The 26,069-nt window shown below is 33.0% G+C and overlaps 1 protein-coding gene across 1 annotated transcript in view; it reads right to left on the bottom strand.

Annotated features, from left to right (window-relative positions):
• Positions 1-3,562: 3,562 nt before the first annotated feature.
• Positions 3,563-26,069, bottom strand: part of LOC129745056 (uncharacterized) — a 110,866-nt gene continuing 88,359 nt past the window's right edge. The window contains exons 3-7 of the mRNA XM_055737879.1: positions 25,744-25,831; positions 25,299-25,384; positions 17,470-17,577; positions 16,743-16,802; positions 3,563-4,621 (exon numbers count right to left, since the gene is read on the bottom strand). Of these exons, the coding sequence (XP_055593854.1) occupies positions 4,535-4,621; positions 16,743-16,802; positions 17,470-17,577; positions 25,299-25,384; positions 25,744-25,831 (429 nt within the window). The 3' untranslated portion in view covers positions 3,563-4,534. The remainder of the gene's footprint in view (positions 4,622-16,742; positions 16,803-17,469; positions 17,578-25,298; positions 25,385-25,743; positions 25,832-26,069) is intronic.

Raw genomic sequence — 26,069 nt, 5'->3', positions numbered from 1 at the left:
GGTAAAAGGATATGATCAGGAAACACTTTTGACTAGTGTTATGCACTTAAAAAAAAAATCTGAAATTGAAAATGAAACTTAATTCATAATGCAGAATTTTGAATGTTTTCCGGATTATTTTTTTTTTCAACTAAATAAGCTTGATTCTTAAATTGAACTGGTCAAATCGTTTCAAATATTTAAACGAATTCTTAAAAAAAAATCCAGTAACCGCAATGAAAAGGTGGAAAATTAAAACACCTTTTCATATTTTCCTCGCACTACCTAGTGAAATAGCTAGTCTATTGTCAAATATCATTCAAAACCTATTTTCACTTATCGTCAGAAGTAAATATTATAAGCTAACATTTAAGAGCAGCATTTTAGAAAGAAAGTCATGTGCCCGAAACGTAACGCGATAAATACCAAAGTTTAAAAACATTGAGAGATACTTAGCTCCTGATGATTTTTTCGCTGCTTTTAGCTTTTTAGCTTTTGATAGATTCTCTATATGCCAGAAGATGTAGCTGTATTCATCGGAAGTACGAAAACATCCTATTCGGCTTCCTCCTAAGATTTTCACATATCTGGATCGTTTTTAAAACTGATGGATGGCAGGTTGCTCCGAAGAAATTGAAATTCGTTTCGGTTTTATTTGAAATTTGTAAACCAAGTTTTGCTTTTTTTTTTTTGGGTAAAAGCAACTTAAAAGTGATTAAACTTTTGATCGTAAATCATAAACGAACAATTTCACAGCAGATTTTCATGTAAAAGTTTTTGAAAATGATCCTCTAAAAATAAACGATTTACGAAAGCTTCGATACAAAAACCTATTTACGGGCGTTCCGTCAGAATGCAATAAATGTGATGACAATGTTACGATAAAAAATGGTACTTAGCTTTGAGTCCTGGTCCAAGAATTTTTAAATCCCTGCATCCATACTTCCTTCATCTTTAGTGCAGTTTTTAGTTCGGAGTTCCAGGGCGCCTGATTTGAATCTTGGCAATATATCAAGGAACCGGGAACCACATTTGGCACAAATCCATCTGCCAAATCACAGCAAATCCGGCTTCATTCCCCGTTACACTAAACGAATTTAACCGAAACTTCAAAAAATTTCAATTTGTTTGAAAACTTCAACAGTTTTTGGAGGAGCAAATTTTTTCACGTCTTGACAGTCCTATGGGTTGCTTCGATCCATAAAAAAATCAAAATAACAAGTTATATAATAAGTTATAACTTGCAAATTGGTTCGGTTTGAGTGACTTATTGTTATTTCATGAAAAATTCCATTTCCATGTGGAAGAGCAAGAAAAACCATGACCAAAAGCATATTGGTATATTTTTGTTATGAACTTTAGGTCTTCTACTACAGATGCAATTTGCGGATGCCTGGTTAATTGTGTAAGTACACTTTTTAAAGCTTGTTTGATAACAAAAGCATATGATGCGTACACAAGTTATCAATATATGTAAGACGTAAGACGCAGAGTGACGAAGATAACAATTGGATTGAGATTCACGTTTCCTCGCGGCTTACGAAACCCTTCTCTCTTCTACCCAAAAAAAAACGTACAAATAGTATAACACAAAATTAAAAAAATGCCTATAAAAATTAATTAATTATAAAATTTACTTAAAACTAGATACATACTGTATTTCATCATACTGTTCAAGTAGGGGAGATGGGGGCATAATGGCCACCTTAAGGAAAACGGTTATTTAACCATAGAAAATAGCTATAATATGGAGGTTACATTATTGTTTCGTGTTCAGACACTTGAAAAGCCTATTCCTTAACGGGCTGAAACGTGAAATACTAGATGAAAACGTTAAAAAATGCATTTTAAAATATTTTGCCAAAAGCTGAAAACCAGCCACTGTGGAGGCATAATGAGAACCCCCCCTGAGGCAGTATGAGCACCATTAATCAGAGCAAGATGTGCGTTTTTGCCGGGGAATCTAGCAGCGAATTCAATTCGATGAAGTCAGGTGAGTCGTAGATTCATCAAACAAAGCAATAACAAAATAATCTAGGTCTGTTTGTAGAATACAAACAATTCACGCACGCTCATACATTAAGTGCTTTGTTCGGAGGATGATGCTACTAGCCGTATAATGTAACAATAAAAAAATCGATCATGAATTGTGAATGGAAAAAAATCACCTCGAACAGAAATCTAACTCTAGTCTTTTCATTACCTCTCCGACACCTTACCAATAGGCTAAATTGTCGGATGAAAACTAGTCAAGGTGTGGCGCTATAAATCAATTTTAATTCGCTGCTAGATTCTACGGCAGAAAATGCTCATTATGCCTCGATAATATGGTGCTCTATATGCCCCTAGTCAACAAATTTAAGTAAAAACGTGTTTTAAAATTGATAAAAGTGAAAAATCAAAAATTTTATGATGGTGAAAATTGAGAAACAATGTGTACATCATGTTGCAGTGCGTACATTTTAGATCAAGGTTATTTTAAGATCATAAGAGCTTATTTCGTGGTGCTCAAAAATTATAATATTTTCGTAACCTGAGAACCAAGCTAATTTTTTTTAAATATCTCTGTAAAGATGATAAGGAGATTCTTTTTTTTTGTGAAAAATTAATACTATAGGAAGTACGAAACAAATCCTCATGAAAATTTATTTAAGAAAATACGCACTTTCGTAGAAAAGCGTAGTTCTCATTATGCCTCGGGTGCTCGTTATGCCCTCATCTCCCCTAAGTTATGTATAAAGGATCAATAAACATCCACAGTTCATAAAAATTAGACTTTTCTCATTTGCTCGAACTTTATTTTATAAACATAATAAACTGCCTTATTTATTCCAATTGTGATACAATGATACAATTTAATGATAAATAAAACTTTTAAAATTCGTACCCCATCACGGGATTGTTTTGATGTTCAAAACAATCCGACGATTACCATTGAATTCAACAAATTTTTAGTTGATTCATGCAAGACAATCATTTGCTGATATCATCATCATTCCTGCAATCAACGAAAAACGCAACTAAACGATAAAGCCACATGTTCTTGGTTCAACGACGAAATAAGCGATTATATATACATGCATTAGCTTAATCCAATTTACCAATAATTTTCGTATCGAGAATGTTACAAAAAAGCACACAGTGATTCATATTGATATGAGGTCAGCAGATTAATTACTAATAACTTTTCTGCTTCATTGTTTTTACTTTTAATGTATTTCCGCAAGTTAAAAGAGCAAAAGTGAAACTGTAGAAAATGAGAATTATTTCACCTTTTGTATTCGAGATGTTAATATTTTCGATCTAAAATAACTTGATTTTTCGATTTTGTGCAATGAAAACTGTATGCAAGTTTGTTGCATGCAAGCTTTTGTCTAATTTGTTACAGTTTATTTAATTATTTTATTATTTTTCAATATCCCCTCCCTCTCTTGATGTTTCAACTCCATGTGACAAAAGAAGAATTAAAAATTTGTTCCGGCGTAAATGAGAAAATAAATTTTATTACGATGTATAGGGCACTTTGCCACTGACCATTGACCGGATCTACTGATAGGATTTCTCAACAGAAATTCGAAACAAATTTAATTCTTCAAACATTCATTTATTTATATCTGTGGCAGCCCCTATTGTTTGGACTAATTTTCTGCAATTATTACTGTATATTCTCTCAATATACTCGATTACTACGATTTCTCTTTGTTTCGCCTAAATTCTCTATGCTTGTAGCTGTTGTTGGTTCTTGTTGATAACCGACGTCCGTCGTAGGAATTTTGTTTTATGTCCCCTTGCCTCTGGGGGCCGTTACACCTAGGTAAATAATATTTCATTTCTATTTATTTCTAGCTTTGTTTTGGTTTATATCGATTTCCTATCACCCGATCGAACCTCAACTCACATAAAGTATCAACACGTGCGAGCTTTTCAGCTCACACAGTTCAACATACGCATATGTTTTTTTTTCCGTTTCCTCTCATATAACAATAAACTGTACATCTATATTGCAATCCGGTTGTTTGCCGCTCGCTCCCGTGTTCTAGAAAAATATATAAATTTGCGCATAAACTTCGATACAAAATATAATCAAAAATAACAACACAGCACTGTCCGTCTGTCGTCGGAAATCCGCCACAGTCCGCCTGACCAGCTTTCGATATTGTCAGACGGACGCCACTGAGTTGCTATCGTACGCCACCAGCAGCGAGTCGTCCTCATCGGAACCACTTCCGGCACTCATCCGGTCGTCGTCCTCGTCGTCGGCATTGGGGCCTGGGGTGTTCGATTTCCTGCTTCCCGAGGACCGACCCTGTTTCCCTCGATCGAACTTCCGCCCGCTGCTTCGGCCAACCAATGAACACGATCCATCAATCATGTTGTCGTCCTCGGTTTCCCCTTCCTGACTGCTGTCCTCACTTCCGGTTCGCCACCGTCGATCCGCAGAACCATCGGCATTCCCGTCCTCGCCTCCGTCCACGTCCGGATCGCGGATCCGCACTATCAGGTGGGTTTCGTCCCGGAGAGACGCCAGCGTTTTCTCCGTGTCGTTCGAGTTGTGTCATAGTTCGATGATTTCCGGCCCCTTCCAGGTGACACCGGCACGCAACAGGTTGTAGAAGCGCGTCACGGCCAACATCGCCAGAGCCTGGAAGAGGGTTAATAAATGGAATGGAATTATTTCAAAATAACTAAATTATTTAAAAGATATTCAGGTACAGTCATAATAAGTAGAGTGTTCATTTCCTGGGAAATCTGATAATCCTTTTCACGGAAATTTCTAAAATCAAAGGAAAAAATTAAAAAGGAGAGTTTAACCCTCTACTGCACATAAAATCAAATATTATTAATATTTTAAGCGGATTTCAAAATTGTTATTGGCTTAAACATTTTCCAATGTAATTGGCCGGATAAAAGGGGGGGAAGGTGGGCAATTGCCCCGGGCCCCACGGCGGAAAAGAAACGTTGTTTTAATCGGACATTCTTTAAGTTCTGAAAATCGAGATAGGAAATCGAAATTAATACGAAACATATAGGGGAAAGTGTTCTTAAATGCGCGTTTTGAGCAATATCCGCATACAGCCGATTGACGAAAAGTTCAATTTATCGAATCAGTGCAGGTTTAGGGTAATTGCTTTTGACATGTGGCATTAAAATTAAAAAAAAAATATAAATAAAACTAAAATATTAAACAAGATTTTCAACAGTTTGGTATAATTGAACTTCAACCTTAATCCGCTATTGAGTGTCAATAGACACTAATGGAAGTTTGGCGGCTTGTGACTTTAATTTAAAAAATCTTTAATTTTTAATAATTGTTTAGAATTGATAGATAGATAGATAGATAGAATTGTTTTTTTAATAGACGCTACAAACGCTAAAACAGCTACCTTTGAAAATTCGTCAAAAATTATGTGTTTCGTATTTTGAAAATCTAAAAGTCCAAAAATGTGCCAAATTACGTCAACTTTTCAATCCTCTTCTTAAAATTCATCTGATGGAACTAAAACAATTTTGACAATACAATGTTTTTACACCACTTTTTTTTTTACATTTTTTGTAACCCTGATCTTAAAACATTTAAAAAAAAATCTTATGTGCACCGTATAGTTTCTAACTTAAGCTTCGATGGACACAAAGTGAATTTTTTTTAGCATTCCGTAGATGATCCAGTGGATGATCTGCAGTCTTTTTCCGAAGCATTTTGATTCGGATTTTTTTTTCTTAGACTATGAATAACGCAAAAATAAAGTGTTTAATGTGAATAATGTTTAAAAAACATATTTGAGTTACATCACGAGGTTTCCAAAACTCGTCACTTTGTAAGAATCAGTTGAGTAACAAGAGAGATATATTGGTTTTAGCCAGGAGTGTCAAATTGACTGCAACGGGTAAATATTTCAGGGACGGGTGAGGATTAATAAGCGTGCGTACAGAATCTGTAAACAAAAATTTAAATGGTTTTTTTCCTTCTTCATCTGAAAATCAGAAATTCAACGCATTTGAGCTTCTGACAACGTTATAAATGATTAGATATTGGAACAAGAGATGGGTTAGGATTGTCATATAAGGCAGGTTAAATGCCTGTATCAAGAAAACATTTTTTTACAATTTTTCATTGAAGCAATACTTTTATTATAAAATACTTTTCTCAAAAACTCAAAATCTATAAAACAGATGTCCGCTTATTTGCTTATAGTTGTCAGACTAATATCGATTGAAATATGGAGAAAATGAGTATACTTCTTAGGATGCGCATTTAGCCCGCCTCTCCCCTAACAGCTAAGGGGATCCCTTTGGAAAAATATCTCAAATGGTTTTACCCTTATATACAGTTGCGTTCAAAAAACTTTGACCAGCTGTCGTTTCTATCTGGGTTGATATTTTTTCATAAAATTTTCAAGCAATCTATTTGAAGTATCCAACTAACACTCTTCAAAATTTGAAGACTGTACTATGACTCGGAAAAAAAGATACAGCTATTCTCGTGAAAAAGAGAAATTTGATATTGCTTCGCAAAATTCACTGTATTTTTGACAATTTTGATTGAAAATGCTTGAAATGTGGCCAAAAGGTGCATAAATGTTTGGTGTATTAACTGGCCGAGTTTTATCAAACTAAATTAACGCAATCAAAAATGAAACCGGTTGGAAAATGAGGTTCTTAATCACTCAACAGGCGATTTCATTCTATTTTGGACGGATGTTTGTAGCCAATTTTTTCAAAACCTGGTAAAATCTAGGCATTTGATTTCGAATTTTTCAATAACTAAGGAACACCTCATATTTTTCAATCAGAACATATGAGCAGCATTCGAATTGTTTTCAACCAAAAAAAAAAAAAAAAAAACTATTGAGATAAAGCTTGCTCAAAAAAACTGTGCCAAATTAAAAATTTTCCACAATAAATAATGCATTACTTTCTCTTAACTATAAAAAAAACCTATATTTTTGGACATCGAAATTTTTTCTTCAAATAAAATAAAAAATAATGACATTTAAAGCGGCTGGGTGAACTTTCTCTTTGCTTTGTAAAAATTTAAAAAAATACAGTAATTATAAGACTTTGAAAGAAGATTTCCAGTACAGAATAGGAGGCAGAATAATGAAAAATATCTCCTTTTTTTATTAAGTACAAACGTCTTTTATAATTACAAGGTATATTGCAATAATTTTTTTCATCTGTGAAGAATTTTCTAATTATGCAATTTGGAATTAATTCATATTTGCTTAAGGTACCCTGAAGATTTTATTATAAACATTTCAGAGCTTCATCGGGCAATGTCGAGATTTATGTAGAAAATTGTGAAGAAAGTAAAAACTAAACGTTGAAAAACATTTGAATTGCTAGTTTTTCAAAGCTTTGCTGGGAATTGAAATAATAAAACTGGACAATCTAAAATTCTCATTTTGAAAGTATACCGTCAACTGGGGCAACATGCAACAATTTTCATCTTCAATGGCTTCTAAAATCTTAATGCTTACAGATAATCATACCTCTTGTACCTCAAAAGTTTTAAGGTAGATGGGTCACCAAACTGACGTAGTCAGAAAAATTATTGGTTCCACCAGTTATTTTTAAATTTACAAAAACATGCGATTTTCACCCTATTAAGAAAAAGGGGTAAGTTGCAACAAACTCTGTAACTTATGAAAAATCAAATGAAAACGATTGAAAATTCATAGTTTTTGATACATTTGTGATGTCATAACGCATAAAGCACTAATTGCAGTAAATTTTGGTTTTGTTCGAATTCAATTTTTAATTTTTTCTGACAAAAATGTTTTTAAGAAAAAAGTGTTGATCTTCTGCATACATTTAGGGGTAAAAAATACTACAAAATATTCTATTAGATCAAATCATGAAAATAAATCTAGGAATCGATGGAATTTTAAAGTTAACTAACGCATAATGCAAAACAATCATATCCCAGCATATGGAAACGCGATTTATGAGATTTAGTTCCGTTTTGAATTTTGTTGCATTTTACCCCAGACGGGTAACTGAATTATAAAAATATTTATTTAAAAAAATTGAGTGATTGTTCGAAAAATATTTCCACATGATCAATGTTGGTATAGGATGAGGAAACCAGTATAAAGTTTGTAGGTGATATTATCAAGCCAATCCGTCATACTGGGTAAAGTTTTTACGGCATCGAAAAATGTTAAAAATTGTACATTCATTGTTCAATTTTTCAAATTTCATATGAAAATCAAAAACTTAAAAAAACTATCTTAGGATTCAAGGATCTATGCCATCATCATTTTGTAATCATTCAAAGATAACTTTATCTCATTACATTAAAATAAAAATTGAATCGGTGTGGTGTTATATAAATGTTGCATTCAACCCCGCTGTTGCATGATGCCCCGTTTGACGGTAACTGTGAGTATGGATTGTGTGAAATTAATGTTAAGTTTTCAATTATTATTGAACTTGACCTAAACTCATAAGACACATTCCACCGTGACGTGAAATCGCTTTTCCGGACTTTTCTGCACTGATATCGTTCTAGAAGTCAACCAATTTACTTGAAAATGAAAAAAAAATTGTAGCAAACGGTCGCAAATTGAATTTCCTTCAAAATGAATACAATTTGGTCATTTTAAAATTTAAGTTGTTTGTGTTGTGACTAATTACTTTTGTGACGTGAATTCACGCTAGAATTAACCATTTCGGACTTTAGTACATACATCCTTGAATTCCTGTTCTCTCTGTGGAAATAGAATATCGGTGTCTTCGAATGAGTTGTAAAGAAAATAATTACCCACAATTTGATGTACAGAGCTTCTCGATTGAACAACAACGAACGAAGTTATGCTGATTTGAAGTTGTGACGTGAATTCACTCAGTTCAAACAGAACAGGGTAGTTGACTGAATTCACGTCACGAAATATAAAGTTATACTGTGGCTATACTGAACCATTCTTTGGAGTCATCAAATTTTATGTAGACTTTCAAAAACGATATTTTGTTGTTCCGACTTTTACAATCATAAATTTTTAGTATCTGCACCTAACTTTTTACTTATTTTGATTGGCACTTGAATAGCAACATATTGAGGGATCATATGTTAAAATAACTACTGTCTTTATTTAAAGATTCACCAAAAAAAAAATTTTTTTTTTCAATCTTTTTGCATTTTTATTTGAAAATAATGAACTTATTAAAAAATCAACTAAATTATGCTCGATTTGTCAAAATCCGACCATCTGGAGGGTCAAAACAGCTTTCAGAGCACATTTTCATATAAAATTTAACGAAAAATCAAATTTTGTGACGTGAATTCACTCATTCGCGCTGTTGTAACACTGATAAGGTTGTAACTCAGCTAGATTCCAACCGATTTTTATAAATTTGAGTGTTTCAGAATCGTCTTATCATTTTTGAAGAAAATCTCATTTTTTTATTTAAAAAAAAATCAGAGTTTTCTCGTAAAATTAAAAACTTCCCTTTTTTTGTGACGTGAATTCACTCATTTGCGACTGTTTTTGTTCGCTTTTCAAACCAACTATATTGGATATAAACAAATTCTTTTTTCTACAAAATGAAGCGGTGTTTTTTGGCTTCTAAACATACTAAAAATATTTCCGAAAAAAAATCATCCATATATTAAAATTAATGATTTTGTAAAAGTTGTCAAAAACACCACTTTTATCAACAAAAAAACTGATTTTCAAAATCATCTAACACATGTGAAAAAAAACTTTTTTCTCTTTTTTCGTTGGTTTCGTGTGATTTGAATTATCAAAATTATAGACAATTTTGAGATTTTTTGATACGCGAACGGATGAAAATCACTTTTCAGCGGTACAAGCGCGTGGAATGTGTCATAAGGAGTGTATCGAAAATTAACTATAAACATATTTGGGCCTGCTACTTACTAACGCGCGAACGCGCACAACTGTGCTCACCTGTATGTAGCATCTTGATCTATCAAGAGTGAACCAGCGCTTTGTTTACGTTTGAAACATTCGTTTCTCCCAAAATGTTGAATGAATTAAAAAAGAAGTTTAAATTCGTGCGTTGGACACTTGGATGCGAGAGAAGGGCATCTTGATGAATGAAGTGGCGATACGTTTCGGCATTCATCCGGCGAGCGTAAAATTCATCATCCACAAGTTTGGGGAACACTTTACGTTCGATGATTTGCCAGGAAGAGGCAGAAAACCAGGACCATCTGACACAAATCTGGATCGTAGGATAATCTACCTTATCAACCGGAATCGATCGATGTCCATACGGGATTTGGTGAAAAAAGCTGGGACATCGATCCGAATGGTACAGCGGATCAAGAAGCGGAACAACCTGAAGACATACAGGAAGCAGAAAGTGCCCAAACAAACGGCTGAACAAAAATCACGAGCCAAAAGCAGAGCCTGGAAGCTGTATCATCGGATTTTGCAGAAGCCAGATGTGTGCATTCTCATGGACGATAAAACTTATGTAAAAAAGGATTCAAGTACTCTTCCGGGACCACAATTTTACACTGCAGCTATTGGAGAGGATGTGATTGACCACGAGAAGTCAATGGAGGTGGGAAAATTCGGCCAGAAAGTTCTTGTGTGGCAGGCAATCTGCTCCTGCGGATTGAAGTCGGCGATTTTCTTTACAAAAGGAACAATAAATGCTGATGCCTACCAAAAAGAGTGTTTGCAGAAAAGATTGCTGCCACTATATAAAAAACATACAACTCCACCATTGTACTGTCCGGATTTGGCGTCAGCCCACTACGCTAAATTCACTCTTAGGTGGTTTGAGGATAACGATGTAGATTTCGTTGAGAAAGATATTAACCCACCAAACTGCCCCCAGCTTCGCCTTATAGAACGATATTGGGCTATCGTCAAGAGAGTTTTCAAGAAGGATGGTAAGGCCAACAGAACCATGGCGGTTTTCAAGAAAATTGGAATGCTGCGGCCAAGAAGTGTGATCAATCAGCTGTACAAAACCTAATGAAACGCGTCAAGTTGAAGGTCCGAGAATATTACCAATAATTACTTTTTTACTTGTATTTCTTTACAAACTATAAGAATAAGCTTTTAAAACACTTCCGAACTGTTTCTTTGTTTAAATCATCAAATAAAATCATTACAATGAAAAAAAAAGTGTTTATAACTTATTCTCGATACACTCCTTATCTTTTTTCGTAAATAAATTTCTATAAAATTAAAAAAAAAATTACTGTGGTTGCTTTAATTGGACTTATTTTTTTAATTCAATTTAAAATTTTTCAACTGATTTAATCAAAGTTTTATTTTATTGATGCTAAGACAGGTACTCTATTTTAAAATGATCTTCTACTGAAGGAAATATCTTGTGTCCTGCATATGATTTTCCTACAATTTATACTCAAATTCTATTCATAAAAACATTCTCATAATTGGATTGCGTATTTCAATGAGTGGTTCTCTAGAAATGAATATTCCTATGTTTCATATTTTACTATTTATTTTCTAGATTTTACAATAGAAATTCAACTCAAGGCTGATAAATATCAGTCAATTTCATTCGATTCTGACCAGCGACTAGGAGGCAATGTCAACTAAAGAATATCAAAGTCGTCCATGAAGTGAATGACCAAGCAACAATGTCAGTCATGCAGCAATGTCAATGTTGCATGACATTGTTGCCTTTCACTCGATTCACACACTCGTGCGGCTTTTTTGTTTAATTTTGTGGTTGGGTTGGAAAAGATTTTATGTTATTTGTTGCGCAGCAATTTGATAAATGTCTAAGATTATGAGATAAAAATGTCACAGCAATCAATATGTTGACTTTGAACTTGGTCATGACATTGTAAGCCTATGTCGCGGACCAAAATTTAGTATCGCATCCAAACAGAAGGCGAAAGTGAACTGTCGGATAGACAGTTTGGTTTTCGGAAAGGGAGATCTACGGTGGACGCCATCCGAATGATGACAGCATACGCGAAGCGCGCATATAAATAAATAGAAGCGGAAAGGTGTTCGTCACTGCGCCATTGTGACGATCGACGTCAAGAATGCCTTCAACAATGCCAGTTGGGAAGCTATTGCCAAAGCGCTTCACAGGATACGTGTTCCCAATACCCTCTGCAGGATAATACGAAGCTTCTTCGAAATCGAGTCCTGACGTACGAAACCGAAACTGGTTTACGATCTACTGCCCTAACAGCGGGTGTTCCACAGGGTTCCATATTCGGACCTGTGGACCTTTGGAATGCTATGTGTTAACGCTGAAACTACCAGCAGGCGTGCAGATAGTCGGATTTGTTGACGATTCGTGCTTATGATCACCAGCAAAACAATCGAGGAGGTAGAAAGACCTTGCAACGGTGTCGGTGAAAAGGGTTCGCATCTGGATGGAGGGAGTTAAGCTACAGATAGCCCACCATAAAACCGAAGTTCTGTTGGTGATCAATTTAAGAGTTGTGCCGCACATGGAGATTACTGTTGGAGGGCACACGACATCTTCGAAACAGCAGCTGCAATACCTTGGAGTAATGATCGACAATCGCTTAAGTTTTGGTGCGCATGTCAAATACTTGTGAAAGTGCATTGAAAGTCATAGATTCATTGGCCTGGATTATGCCGAACTGCCATGGTCCAAAGAGTAGCAAGAGACGTCTCCTTGCGAGCGTAGCACTGTCGAAACTACGATACGGAGGAGCGGCCTGGAGCTCCGTCATAGAGGTAGAGCGCAACAAATCCAAATTACGGAGCACACATCGGCTGATAGCCATGCGAGTTTCCTGTGCATACAGGACCATATTAGCAGATGCGGCTTTTGTCATCGTTGGCATGATTCCCATCTACATAACTCTGGCGGAAGATATGGAGTGTTACAAAGCAAGAGCTGTTAGAGGAGTGCGTAAAATTCAACGAGCAGCGTCAATGCTCAAGTGGCAGGAGCAATGGGACGCATCGAACAACGCAAGATGGACGCATATGCTAATCCCGCGACTTTCAGACTGGGTAAATCGAAAGTGTGGAGAGGTCAACTTCTACCTGACGCAGTTCCTTTTGGGTCATGGGTGCTTTAAGCTTAATCAGCTGGCCTTATTGGAATACGTAGATACGGAGGAATTGGCTGAACATGCTATCTTTGTCTGCCACAGGTTCATTTCAAGGCGTCAACAACTCGCAAATCGCAAATCATGTGCGAGCTAATACGAACCAGGAAAGATGATGAACGGAGAGAGCAAGATAGTCAACCAAACTTGACAAGCTTATGGAAGGTATTGGGCCTCGTATGACACCGCAATTCAAAAGCAACGCGATCTTAGAGTGCGGTATAACTGGACTGGACTCATACGTGTGCTGTGTAAAAGGTCTCACGTACTCGTTAGTACTAGTTAGCGGATATACCATTCGGGGTGGTCGTGACGAGATTCTGCTTGGTAGTTTCTCAATCTGCCGTGCCTTGGTGGTTAGAAATCCTACAGCAGTTGATGCTGTGACGGGCGCGAGTTACTTTGAATGCGTTACCTAACGATACACGTCTCGAGGTCTTCTGCATCAGTCTGAAGTTGGCAAAAGAGGAAAATGAGAAAAAAAAACCAAAAATGAGAAAAGAGGGTACGGAAAAGCGTGAGATGTATAAGTGCATCAGCACAGCCTACCCCTTGATGTAGTATCATAGCCCAAGGTGGTTTTAGTGGGACGAACCTACTCACGGCAGCAAACACCCGGCTGTTATGGTTTGAAGTCAAATTTTCATCTTGCAAAAAGAAAGTATCGCAAGACATAGACATTCAAGACACTATCAAAGTCAACTGATATTGAATGTATGTCACTAAACATTTGCAACTCTGGATTCAACTAATTGAGATTTTCAAGTTTTGTATTGTTTCTTCAGTTTTCTGTTGTTCCATTTCCGATTAGCGGTTCCGGTGTCACGTTTCTGCGGTATACCAACGCCATAACGGTCATACGTCGAAGGTATCGCAGAATACGCTTCAGGTCTTTCCAAAGCCTATCCGCCGGGCTGGCCTGGTATTTGCTAAGTGCGCTAACGCAGCACTGATATTCTGATGAATGCAATCAACCGATAAGTTCTTTGAACGGCTGTTCGGTGATAACCTCACCATCGTTCATCTTCGTCCAGTGAACGATCATGTCTCGAAGCCTGTGACCTAGAGTAAGTCAACCGCCTCCCATGCCGCGTATTTCTCCAGGGCTGCCATCGATTTTCCGATAGCTGTCTTCCATAAGACTCATTTGTGCGGCGCTTCAGTTCGCTGATAATTTGAGGTCTCCTCAATAAGACCAGCAGCTTCGTTAGCCACGTAGCGCTTAGTAGATTCTCTGATTCGCTGACTGCGTCTCAGAGTCGGTGCTAGATTAACGGAATCTTGATCATGATCGTCATCTTCGTCATCGCTACTCTCGTAGTCGCTCTCGTCTCGCGCCATACGCTGTCTGGCACCAGAACCGATGATTCGCTGATTCCGGTGGCTGATAACCTCAGCACGCGAACGAAAAGCATATTGCTTTCTCGAACATTGTTTCCTGGTAACCCCAGATAAACAACCTCTTGCCCCTTTCTTCGCGTTCCCTCTCAAAGCCTTCATTCCGCGATGACTTCGAGAATCTGCACTCTCGGCAGGAATCCGAAGAAAGAACTGGTTGACTGCGCTAGCGACTAACCGTCGCCGAAACCACCTCTTCCGAAACACCCGAAACATCAACCATCCGCCGAAAACAAGCTCGCGCATGCTAACCGCAGCGCAGCTACTAAGCACGAGATTAATCCACTCGACCAGCAGCTTCATGGCTTTTCGCTCCGTTGCATCAACGCTTCGAGCGATCCAAAAAGGCGGAGAGCAACGTTCAGCAGCATGAGTCCGATCTGGCTCTGATGCGTTGCTGAAGTTGCTGGCAACTAATCGTCGCCCAAAACACCTCCAAAGCCACAGAAAAATTAAACTGCTGGCTCGGATGAGGTCAAACGTGCTGATTCCAGTATAGCTCCACATCCCGACAACCAGCTTAATCCAAATTCCGATCCAGGCTAATCCTCCATCTGGAGCATTCGGACCTGACCAATCCTGGTTGCAGATCCCGGGCGTCGGAAATGAACTCACGCTGCTTTCCGCAGCGCGGTTTGCATCGAGAGTAACCCTCTCGGAACCCGACTTGCCAGCCTCGAACTCCAGTGACACCTTATGGCTGACCTGGAGCATCTCGTGGCCTTTGCACTGACGATCCTCTGCACTGGTGGTCCTCTGCGCATGGGTCAGCTCATAACTGCTGACCATAGCGCACAACAAAAGCACGAGAGTAACCCTCTCGGCTATCAGCACCACCCAATTAATCAGGGATGTTGCTGCAGCTGGACCTGTCCATCTCTGCGCATCCCTCTTCCGGGTGATCTTCTGGCTGCTGGCTGCTCCACTTGCTAACCGCAAGTTAAATATACTTGAGAGTACCCCTCTCACTAACTCGTTTTCCAATTTTCCAGACGTATCTGGACCCATAACCTGTTGAAAACGCAGGTTTCAGTGGTGGAATAGAGTTCTCTTTATTCATGTTTCGTCTGTGAGGTCAGTAGAATACAACTATATTAATTAGTGATAGCTAATTGTCACTTTCCACTTCTTATATTCCCTAGCCGGGAAAGTACTCATTTCTCAATGAGTACTTTGATATTCTTACCCAGAATATCTGGCAACACTGTGGTAACACAAACCCAATTTGAGTATTCTCGCCTAACCGTGTGATGATGTAAACATTTGTACCGCGTTTATCATCATCACCTGTCATCAGCAATCATTGATCTATTGTTCTCGATTGCGAATGGAACAACAAGAAAGAGAAACCAAAACAAACAATGTTTTGGTTCTGCTGCAATCGGCAGCAATGTGGTTCACGGTGAAACAATAACGTTCCGTTAATGGATCGGCCCGATCCGGAAAAACGGTTCTTCTACAGGCATCCGAAACCGTGAGTATCAACATCGATAAATTCAGGTTTAACCCCCAAAACCTTCCCCGTTCCTGCGGTCAAGTACTGAACTCATTTTCAGTTCCGTTGTATGTTTAAAATATTATGTAAATATTATCTGGAATCGAATATAAAAAGTTTTATTCAGATGTCACAAACCAGCCCAAGAAAAATTGCCTCCGTCCTGTTTGTTTAATCTGGCCCTGGTTTTAGCTTAAATTCAATCCTCAATATTCAATATTATCATCCCCTTGTTTACCCAATTCTCATTTAATCTAAACTAAGGTTGTCCGGTTTTATCCGGGTTTGCCGGATAATTAATAAAAAATTTGAGAAAAGTCCTGCCCAGCCCGGTTTCCCGGATTTCATTGGAAAAAGTCCGGATTTTGCCCTGATTTATTCACTTTATTTTCCAAAACACCAAAAATTTAAATTGTGTTGTATTTTTTTATATTTATGTATGAATCCAAAACGAAATTTTTTAACAAGTTTAAAAAAAAATCAATGAGAAGATTTTTGGTAGACTAAAATACAAAATTATATACCTGCTGATAAAAAATTGTTTTTTCAAGAATTCTTGATTTGTGTTGAGTAATTTCAAGATTTTGACCAAATTTGCCGGATTTTTGGTCGACATTTTAAAACCCCGGGTTTTGCCAGGTTTTTAGATAAAATAGCACGGATTAGTCCGCCCCGGGTACGTGCTGAAATAATTGTGGCAACATTAATTTAAACTAAAACCATACGAACAGATATTTGTTTTTTTTGGGATTTTCATCCTTTCGAATGATTTATCCCTAATACGAACAGATATTGCGTGTGTTATACTTTCATACTTACATTGATAAATGCTCGTGATATGAAAAAGGCCACTTCTGCTTTACACAGGGAGTCAAATTGCTGTAAGGATGAAAAAGGAAAAAATGCATCAGTATTCCTTCTGCAGGTTAAAACAACTAAATTTTTTAAATTTGATTTGCTGTTATTGCTGGCTAGAATTTAAAGGATGAGTTTCTTATATAATCGTATTCTTTTATTAGCTTTCCTACACTATTGTTTGATAAAACTTAATTTTATTCGTCACAAATACGAAGAGCTAAGTTTCACAACCCTTTTGTTGCACTTTGAAATTTTCTTTTGCTCATTAATTACCGAGCTACAGTACATTTCCTGCTGTCAGGATGACTACGAGCAGAATTCTTACTAGATAATTCCTCTTTGTCGACACGAGCCATACATCAAAACCTGTCTTCCAAATAGTAGTTACATATTTCACGTTAAGCAGCTCGCCCAGAAATGAGCTACAGCAGTAAGTAATGGTAAAAATAAGGTACCTTAGTAGCTTTTTTCTTGTACTTAATATTTTTATAACACTTTATCTTAGCTGTTGAAAACTTTTAGGACTGAAAATTTATCATCTATCTTGTCTACGATAACCGTTCTTTAAAAAACTTTTCTAACAATCCAAGGATTGAATTGTACAAGATTATACCGGTTTAATATTTTATATTTTTGTTTTCTTTTCCTAAAAAAATATCCCAGTTTATTTTAACATAAGATGGCTTACCCTATTGACATGATCCCTCAGCACATTGGAGTAAACCATGGCCACGGCTTCGAGCGCCATGAAAGTGATGAATCCGATTATCCACGGCACTACGAGCCCAATGTTCTCCTGCAGGAAGAAAGGAACAAACAAAACACATTGCCATTGCATTAAATAATGGGAAAATGCATCCAATCCCAATAGTAGGGATATTAAGCTAAAAGTGTTTGCATGAGACGGATAGATAAAGAAATTCCCTTCTCCAGATCGCTTCACTTTTCAATTCTGGTTTAGTCCCTCCGGAAACGCTCATTGGGGTATTCAAAATTGAAAATAAACTTCTAGAGCTCGACAGAAAAGTTTTTCCGGCTCCCTATCCGATTAAAACAAAAAAAATATATATATGAAAAAATGAATTTAACTATCTCGTTGGGAATAATTGAAATCGACAACCGAACTGCCACGAGATGCTGTGATGCTTTCGGGTGAGATAAAACTTTTCCGGAGCAGCATCATCACATGTCTGTGTGTGTTGAAATTCGGGTCCAAATGGATGTCGAAAGCTGTCAAAACTTTTTTTTCTGTTTGCTATAAATAAGGGAAAAGTTTAATTTTGGGAATCACGCTGTGGGAGCGTTCTGATCAAGCACTCTTAAATACAACAAGGGTGTTTCAAAATGGATTTCTCGAAATTTTACAACGTCTTTGGATAGGTGCAAATTTGTGACGATAAAATTCTATACTTGTGCGACAAAATTTTTGACTTTCTGTGATTTAACAAAGAAATTCTGAAAAGGAATCAGCAAAAATTTAATTGATAGTCATGGCAAATTAAGTCTTTTTTGCATATCACTTGAAAAAAATTAATATATTCAAATAACAAAAATGATCAAAATGACAAAAATAAAAAAATAAAAAAATGACAAAAATGACAAAAATGACAAAAATGACAAAAATGACAAAAATGACAAAAATGACAAAAATTACAAAAATGACAAAAATGACAAAAATGACAAAAATGACAAAAATGACAAAAATGACAAAAATGACAAAAATGACAAAAATGACAAAAATGACAAAAATGACAAAAATGACAAAAATGACAAAAATGACAAAAATGACAAAAATGACAAAAATGACAAAAATGACAAAAATGACAAAAATGACAAAAATGACAAAAATGACAAAAATGACAAAAATGACAAAAATGACAAAAATGACAAAAATGACAAAAATGACAAAAATGACAAAAATGACAAAAATGACAAAAATGACAAAAATGACAAAAATGACAAAAATGACAAAAATGACAAAAATGACAAAAATGACAAAAATGACAAAAATGACAAAAATGACAAAAATGACAAAAATGACAAAAATGACAAAAATGACAAAAATGACAAAAATGACAAAAATGACAAAAATGACAAAAATGACAAAAATGACAAAAATGACAAAAATGACAAAAATGACAAAAATGACAAAAATGACAAAAATGACAAAAATGACAAAAATGACAAAAATGACAAAAATGACAAAAATGACAAAAATGACAAAAATGACAAAAATGACAAAAATGACAAAAATGACAAAAATGACAAAAATGACAAAAATGACAAAAATGACAAAAATGACAAAAATGACAAAAATGACAAAAATGACAAAAATGACAAAAATGACAAAAATGACAAAAATGACAAAAATGACAAAAATGACAAAAATGACAAAAATGACAAAAATGACAAAAATGACAAAAATGACAAAAATGACAAAAATGACAAAAATGACAAAAATGACAAAAATGACAAAAATGACAAAAATGACAAAAATGACAAAAATGACAAAAATGACAAAAATGACAAAAATGACAAAAATGACAAAAATGACAAAAATGACAGAAATGACAAAAATGACAAAAATGACAAAAATGACAAAAATGACAAAAATGACAAAAATGACAAAAATGACAAAAATGACAAAAATGACAAAAATGACAAAAATGACAAAAATGACAAAAATGACAAAAATGACAAAAATGACAAAAATGACAAAAATGACAAAAATGACAAAAATGACAAAAATGACAAAAATGACAAAAATGACAGAAATGACAAAAATGACAAAAATGACAAAAATGACAAAAATGACAAAAATGACAAAAATGACAAAAATGACAAAAATGACAAAAATGACAAAAATGACAAAAATGACAAAAATGACAAAAATGACAAAAATGACAAAAATGACAAAAATGACAAAAATGACAAAAATGACAAAAATGACAAAAATGACAAAAATGACAAAAATGACAAAAATGACAAAAATGACAAAAATGACAAAAATGACAAAAATGACAAAAATGACAAAAATGACAAAAATGACAAAAATGACAAAAATGACAAAAATGACAAAAATGACAAAAATGACAAAAATGACAAAAATGACAAAAATGACAAAAATGACAAAAATGACAAAAATGACAAAAATGACAAAAATGACAAAAATGACAAAAATGACAAAAATGACAAAAATGACAAAAATGACAAAAATGACAAAAATGACAAAAATGACAAAAATGACAAAAATGACAAAAATGACAAAAATGACAAAAATGACAAAAATGACAAAAATGACAAAAATGACAAAAATGACAAAAATGACAAAAATGACAAAAATGACAAAAATGACAAAAATGACAAAAATGACAAAAATGACAAAAATGACAAAAATGACAAAAATGACAAAAATGACAAAAATGACAAAAATGACAAAAATGACAAAAATGACAAAAATGACAAAAATGACAAAAATGACAAAAATGACAAAAATGACAAAAATGACAAAAATGACAAAAATGACAAAAATGACAAAAATGACAAAAATGACAAAAATGACAAAAATGACAAAAATGACAAAAATGACAAAAATGACAAAAATGACAAAAATGACAAAAATGACAAAAATGACAAAAATGACAAAAATGACAAAAATGACAAAAATGACAAAAATGACAAAAATGACAAAAATGACAAAAATGACAAAAATGACAAAAATGACAAAAATGACAAAAATGACAAAAATGACAAAAATGACAAAAATGACAAAAATGACAAAAATGACAAAAATGACAAAAATGACAAAAATGACAAAAATGACAAAAATGACAAAAATGACAAAAATGACAAAAATGACAAAAATGACAAAAATGACAAAAATGACAAAAATGACAAAAATGACAAAAATGACAAAAATGACAAAAATGACAAAAATGACAAAAATGACAAAAATGACAAAAATGACAAAAATGACAAAAATGACAAAAATGACAAAAATGACAAAAATGACAAAAATGACAGAAATGACAAAAATGACAAAAATGACAAAAATGACAAAAATGACAAAAATGACAAAAATGACAAAAATGACAAAAATGACAAAAATGACAAAAATGACAAAAATGACAAAAATGACAAAAATGACAAAAATGACAAAAATGACAAAAATGACAAAAATGACAAAAATGACAAAAATGACAAAAATGACAAAAATGACAAAAATGACAAAAATGACAAAAATGACAAAAATGACAAAAATGACAAAAATGACAAAAATGACAAAAATGACAAAAATGACAAAAATGACAAAAATGACAAAAATGACAAAAATGACAAAAATGACAAAAATGACAAAAATGACAAAAATGACAAAAATGACAAAAATGACAAAAATGACAAAAATGACAAAAATGACAAAAATGACAAAAATGACAAAAATGACAAAAATGACAAAAATGACAAAAATGACAAAAATGACAAAAATGACAAAAATGACAAAAATGACAAAAATGACAAAAATGACAAAAATGACAAAAATGACAAAAATGACTAAAATGACTAAAATGACTAAAATGACTAAAATGACTAAAATGACAAAAATGACAAAAATGACAAAAATGACAAAAATGACAAAAATGACAAAAATGACAAAAATGACAAAAATGACAAAAATGACAAAAATGACAAAAATGACAAAAATGACAAAAATGACAAAAATGACAAAAATGACAAAAATGACAAAAATGACAAAAATGACAAAAATGACAAAAATGACAAAAATGACAAAAATGACAAAAATGACAAAAATGACAAAAATGACAAAAATGACAAAAATGACAAAAATGACAAAAATGACAAAAATGACAAAAATGACAAAAATGACAAAAATGACAAAAATGACAAAAATGACAAAAATGACAAAAATGACAAAAATGACAAAAATGACAAAAATGACAAAAATGACAAAAATGACAAAAATGACAAAAATGACAAAAATGACAAAAATGACAAAAATGACAAAAATGACAAAAATGACAAAAATGACAAAAATGACAAAAATGACAAAAATGACAAAAATGACAAAAATGACAAAAATGACAAAAATGACAAAAATGACAAAAATGACAAAAATGACAAAAATGACAAAAATGACAAAAATGACAAAAATGACAAAAATGACAAAAATGACAAAAATGACAAAAATGACAAAAATGACAAAAATGACAAAAATGACAAAAATGACAAAAATGACAAAAATGACAAAAATGACAAAAATGACAAAAATGACAAAAATGACAAAAATGACAAAAATGACAAAAATGACAAAAATGACAAAAATGACAAAAATGACAAAAATGACAAAAATGACAAAAATGACAAAAATGACAAAAATGACAAAAATGACAAAAATGACAAAAATGACAAAAATGACAAAAATGACAAAAATGACAAAAATGACAAAAATGACAAAAATGACAAAAATGACAAAAATGACAAAAATGACAAAAATGACAAAAGTAACAAAAATGACAAAAATGACAAAAATGACAAAAATGACAAAAATGACAAAAATGACAAAAATGACAAAAAATGACTAAAATGACAAAAATGACAAAAATGACAAAAATGACAAAAATGGCAAAAATGACAAAAATGACAAAAATGACAAAAATGACAAAAATGACAAAAATGACAAAAATGACAAAAATGACAAAAATGACAAAAATGACAAAAATGACAAAAATGACAAAAATGACAAAAATGACAAAAATGACAAAAATGACAAAAATGACAAAAATGACAAAAATGACAAAAATGACAAAAATGACAAAAATGACAAAAATGACAAAAATGACAAAAATGACAAAAATGACAAAAATGACAAAAATGACAAAAATGACAAAAATGACAAAAATGACAAAAATGACAAAAATGACAAAAATGACAAAAATGACAAAAATGACAAAAATGACAAAAATGACAAAAATGACAAAAATGACAAAAATGACAAAAATGACAAAAATGACAAAAATGACAAAAATGACAAAAATGACAAAAATGACAAAAATGACAAAAATGACAAAAATGACAAAAATGACAAAAATGACAAAAATGACAAAAATGACAAAAATGACAAAAATGACAAAAATGACAAAAATGACAAAAATGACAAAAATGACAAAAATGACAAAAATGACAAAAATGACAAAAATGACAAAAATGACAAAAATGACAAAAATGACAAAAATGACAAAAATGACAAAAATGACAAAAATGACAAAAATGACAAAAATGACAAAAATGACAAAAATGACAAAAATGACAAAAATGACAAAAATGACAAAAATGACAAAAATGACAAAAATGACAAAAATGACAAAAATGACAAAAATGACAAAAATGACAAAAATGACAAAAATGACAAAAATGACAAATATGAAAAAAATGACAAAAATGACAAAAATGACAAAAATGACAAAAATGACAAAAATGACAAAAATGACAAAAATGACAAAAATGACAAAAATGACAAAAATGACAAAAATGACAAAAATGACAAAAATGACAAAAATGACAAAAATGACAAATATGAAAAAAATGACAAAAATGACAAAAATGACAAAAATGACAAAAATGACAAAAATGACAAAAATGACAAAAATGACAAAAATGACAAAAATGACAAAAATGACAAAAATGACAAAAATGACAAAAATGACAAAAATGACAAAAATGACAAAAATGACAAAAATGACAAAAATGACAAAAATGACAAAAATGACAAAAATGACAAAAATGACAAAAATGACAAAAATGACAAAAATGACAAAAATGACAAAAATGACAAAAATGACAAAAATGACAAAAATGACAAAAATGACAAAAATGACAAAAATGACAAAAATGACAAAAATGACAAAAATGACAAAAATGACAAAAATGACAAAAATGACAAAAATGACAAAAATGACAAAAATGACAAAAATGACAAAAATGACAAAAATGACAAAAATGACAAAAATGACAAAAATGACAAAAATGACAAAAATGACAAAAATGACAAAAATGACAAAAATGACAAAAATGACAAAAATGACAAAAATGACAAAAATGACAAAAATGACAAAAATGACAAAAATGACAAAAATGACAAAAATGACAAAAATGACAAAAATGACAAAAATGACAAAAATGACAAAAATGACAAAAATGACAAAAATGACAAAAATGACAAAAATGACAAAAATGACAAAAATGACAAAAATGACAAAAATGACAAAAATGACAAAAATGACAAAAATGACAAAAATGACAAAAATGCCAAAAATGACAAAAATGACAAAAATGCCAAAAATGACAAAAATGACAAAAATGACAAAAATGACAAAAATGACAAAAATGACAAAAATGACAAAAATGACAAAAATGACAAAAATGACAAAAATGACAAAAATGACAAAAATGACAAAAATGACAAAAATGACAAAAATGACAAAAATGACAAAAATGACAAAAATGACAAAAATGACAAAAATGACAAAAATGACAAAAATGACAAAAATGACAAAAATGACAAAAATGACAAAAATGACAAAATGATTAATATGTTTAAAATGTTAAAATGACAAAAATGTTAAAAATGTTAAAAATGTTGAAAATGTTTAAATTATGAAAAATATGAAAAATGTTATAAATGTTAAAAATGTCAAAAATGTTAAAAATGTTAAAAATATGAAAAATATTAAAAATGTTTAAAATGTTAAAAATGTTTAAAATGTTAAAAATGTTAAAATTGTTAAACATGTTCAAAATGTTCAAAATGTTCAAAATGTTCAAAATGTTCAAAATGTTCAAAATGTTCAAAATGTTCAAAATGTTCAAAATGTTCAAAATGTTCAAAATGTTCAAAATGTTCAAAATGTTCAAAATGTTCAAAATGTTCAAAATGTTCAACATGTTCAAAATGTTCAAAATATCTTGAATTTTGAAAATTTTTAAAATATTCAAAACGTTTAAAATGTAAAAAATAACAAAAACAACATTCCAAAAATTACATTTTTTAATTTTTCACATCTTGTTTCCAAGTTTTTGTCAGTTTGTTAGAGTTTTTATTTAATCAGATCATTCAGATCACTCAAAAGTCCGCTAAGCCGAAAGTTCGGAAAATTTGAAATGGTTAACTTAGTGTTTTGATTGAGTCGTGATTCATTTTACAAGCCAATTCCGAAACATTGTGTTTGAAAACACAAGAGTTACCGAAATTGACGAAGAATGTCAAGTTATGGTCATATTTTTTCCTTAGTATAGAAATGCATTATTAAATTGTCAACAATATTTTAAGACGTCAATAGCAATGTTTCCATATTCCTGAATGTTGTATGGGTTATTTGACAATGTTGCTGGCTTTTTTAATCTTAGAAAGACTTCTCTGTTTTGGACATCATAACTTTTTTTTCTTCATTCCATTCGCTTTGTCGTCTTCAGTTAAGTTTTATCAAGAGAACGGATACTAACCTTGTAGATTCCGAATATCAGAACCACACTCAGCAGAATCATTGAACATTGCGTTCCGATGATGGCGAAGTATGCGATTTGTACACCTGATGATGTTCCATGTTCGAGGCAGGTGGTCCATCCGGGGCAGATCGACAGAGAATGGTTGACGGACATCCGATGGCAGAATCAGGACGAGATGTGAGGAAAAAAAAATCCGAAACGATAGATGGATGGATGAGATAAAATTGAATGTAATCAAATTGGCTTCGGGGATATGGTTGGTATTTGTTTTTTTTTTTCTCTCTTAACAAGGGTGGTTATTTTTTAAGAATATTTTTTGTATTATAACAAATTGTATTCATTATCCATAGAAATCCCTACAAAAAAAGTCTGTTTATTTAAAAAAATCATAGAAAAATACATATAAAATCAACAACCACCCTTATTTTCTATATGTACTCACCATAGTACACGTCCTCGAGATCGCTGTACTTTTTCACGTTGACACTGATTCGCCAGGAATAGAGCAGCACCACCAGGATGGAGATGTTCTGCAAATCCAATGAAATAGAGAGATGGGACAGGGGAAAAAAAAAGTTCATTTTAAAAAAAATGCAGTTTAGACACACATCCGTGTCGTGATATATCAGCAGTGCAGTGTGCAGTATGTTGGTCGTGTCCGTGTCATGTTCATACATACATTTAGGTAGTGTGCTGCTGAATTGTCTCATGTGAATTTTTCAAGAATTAATAAAAACGTGATTGACACTTTTGTTCTAAATTGATTTA

This window comes from Uranotaenia lowii, chromosome 2, assembly GCF_029784155.1.
Source record: "Uranotaenia lowii strain MFRU-FL chromosome 2, ASM2978415v1, whole genome shotgun sequence".
Classification (NCBI taxonomy): Eukaryota; Metazoa; Arthropoda; class Insecta; order Diptera; family Culicidae; genus Uranotaenia; species Uranotaenia lowii.
The sequence above is the reverse complement of the archived record's forward strand: the minus strand, read 5'-3'. Positions and strand labels throughout refer to the sequence as shown.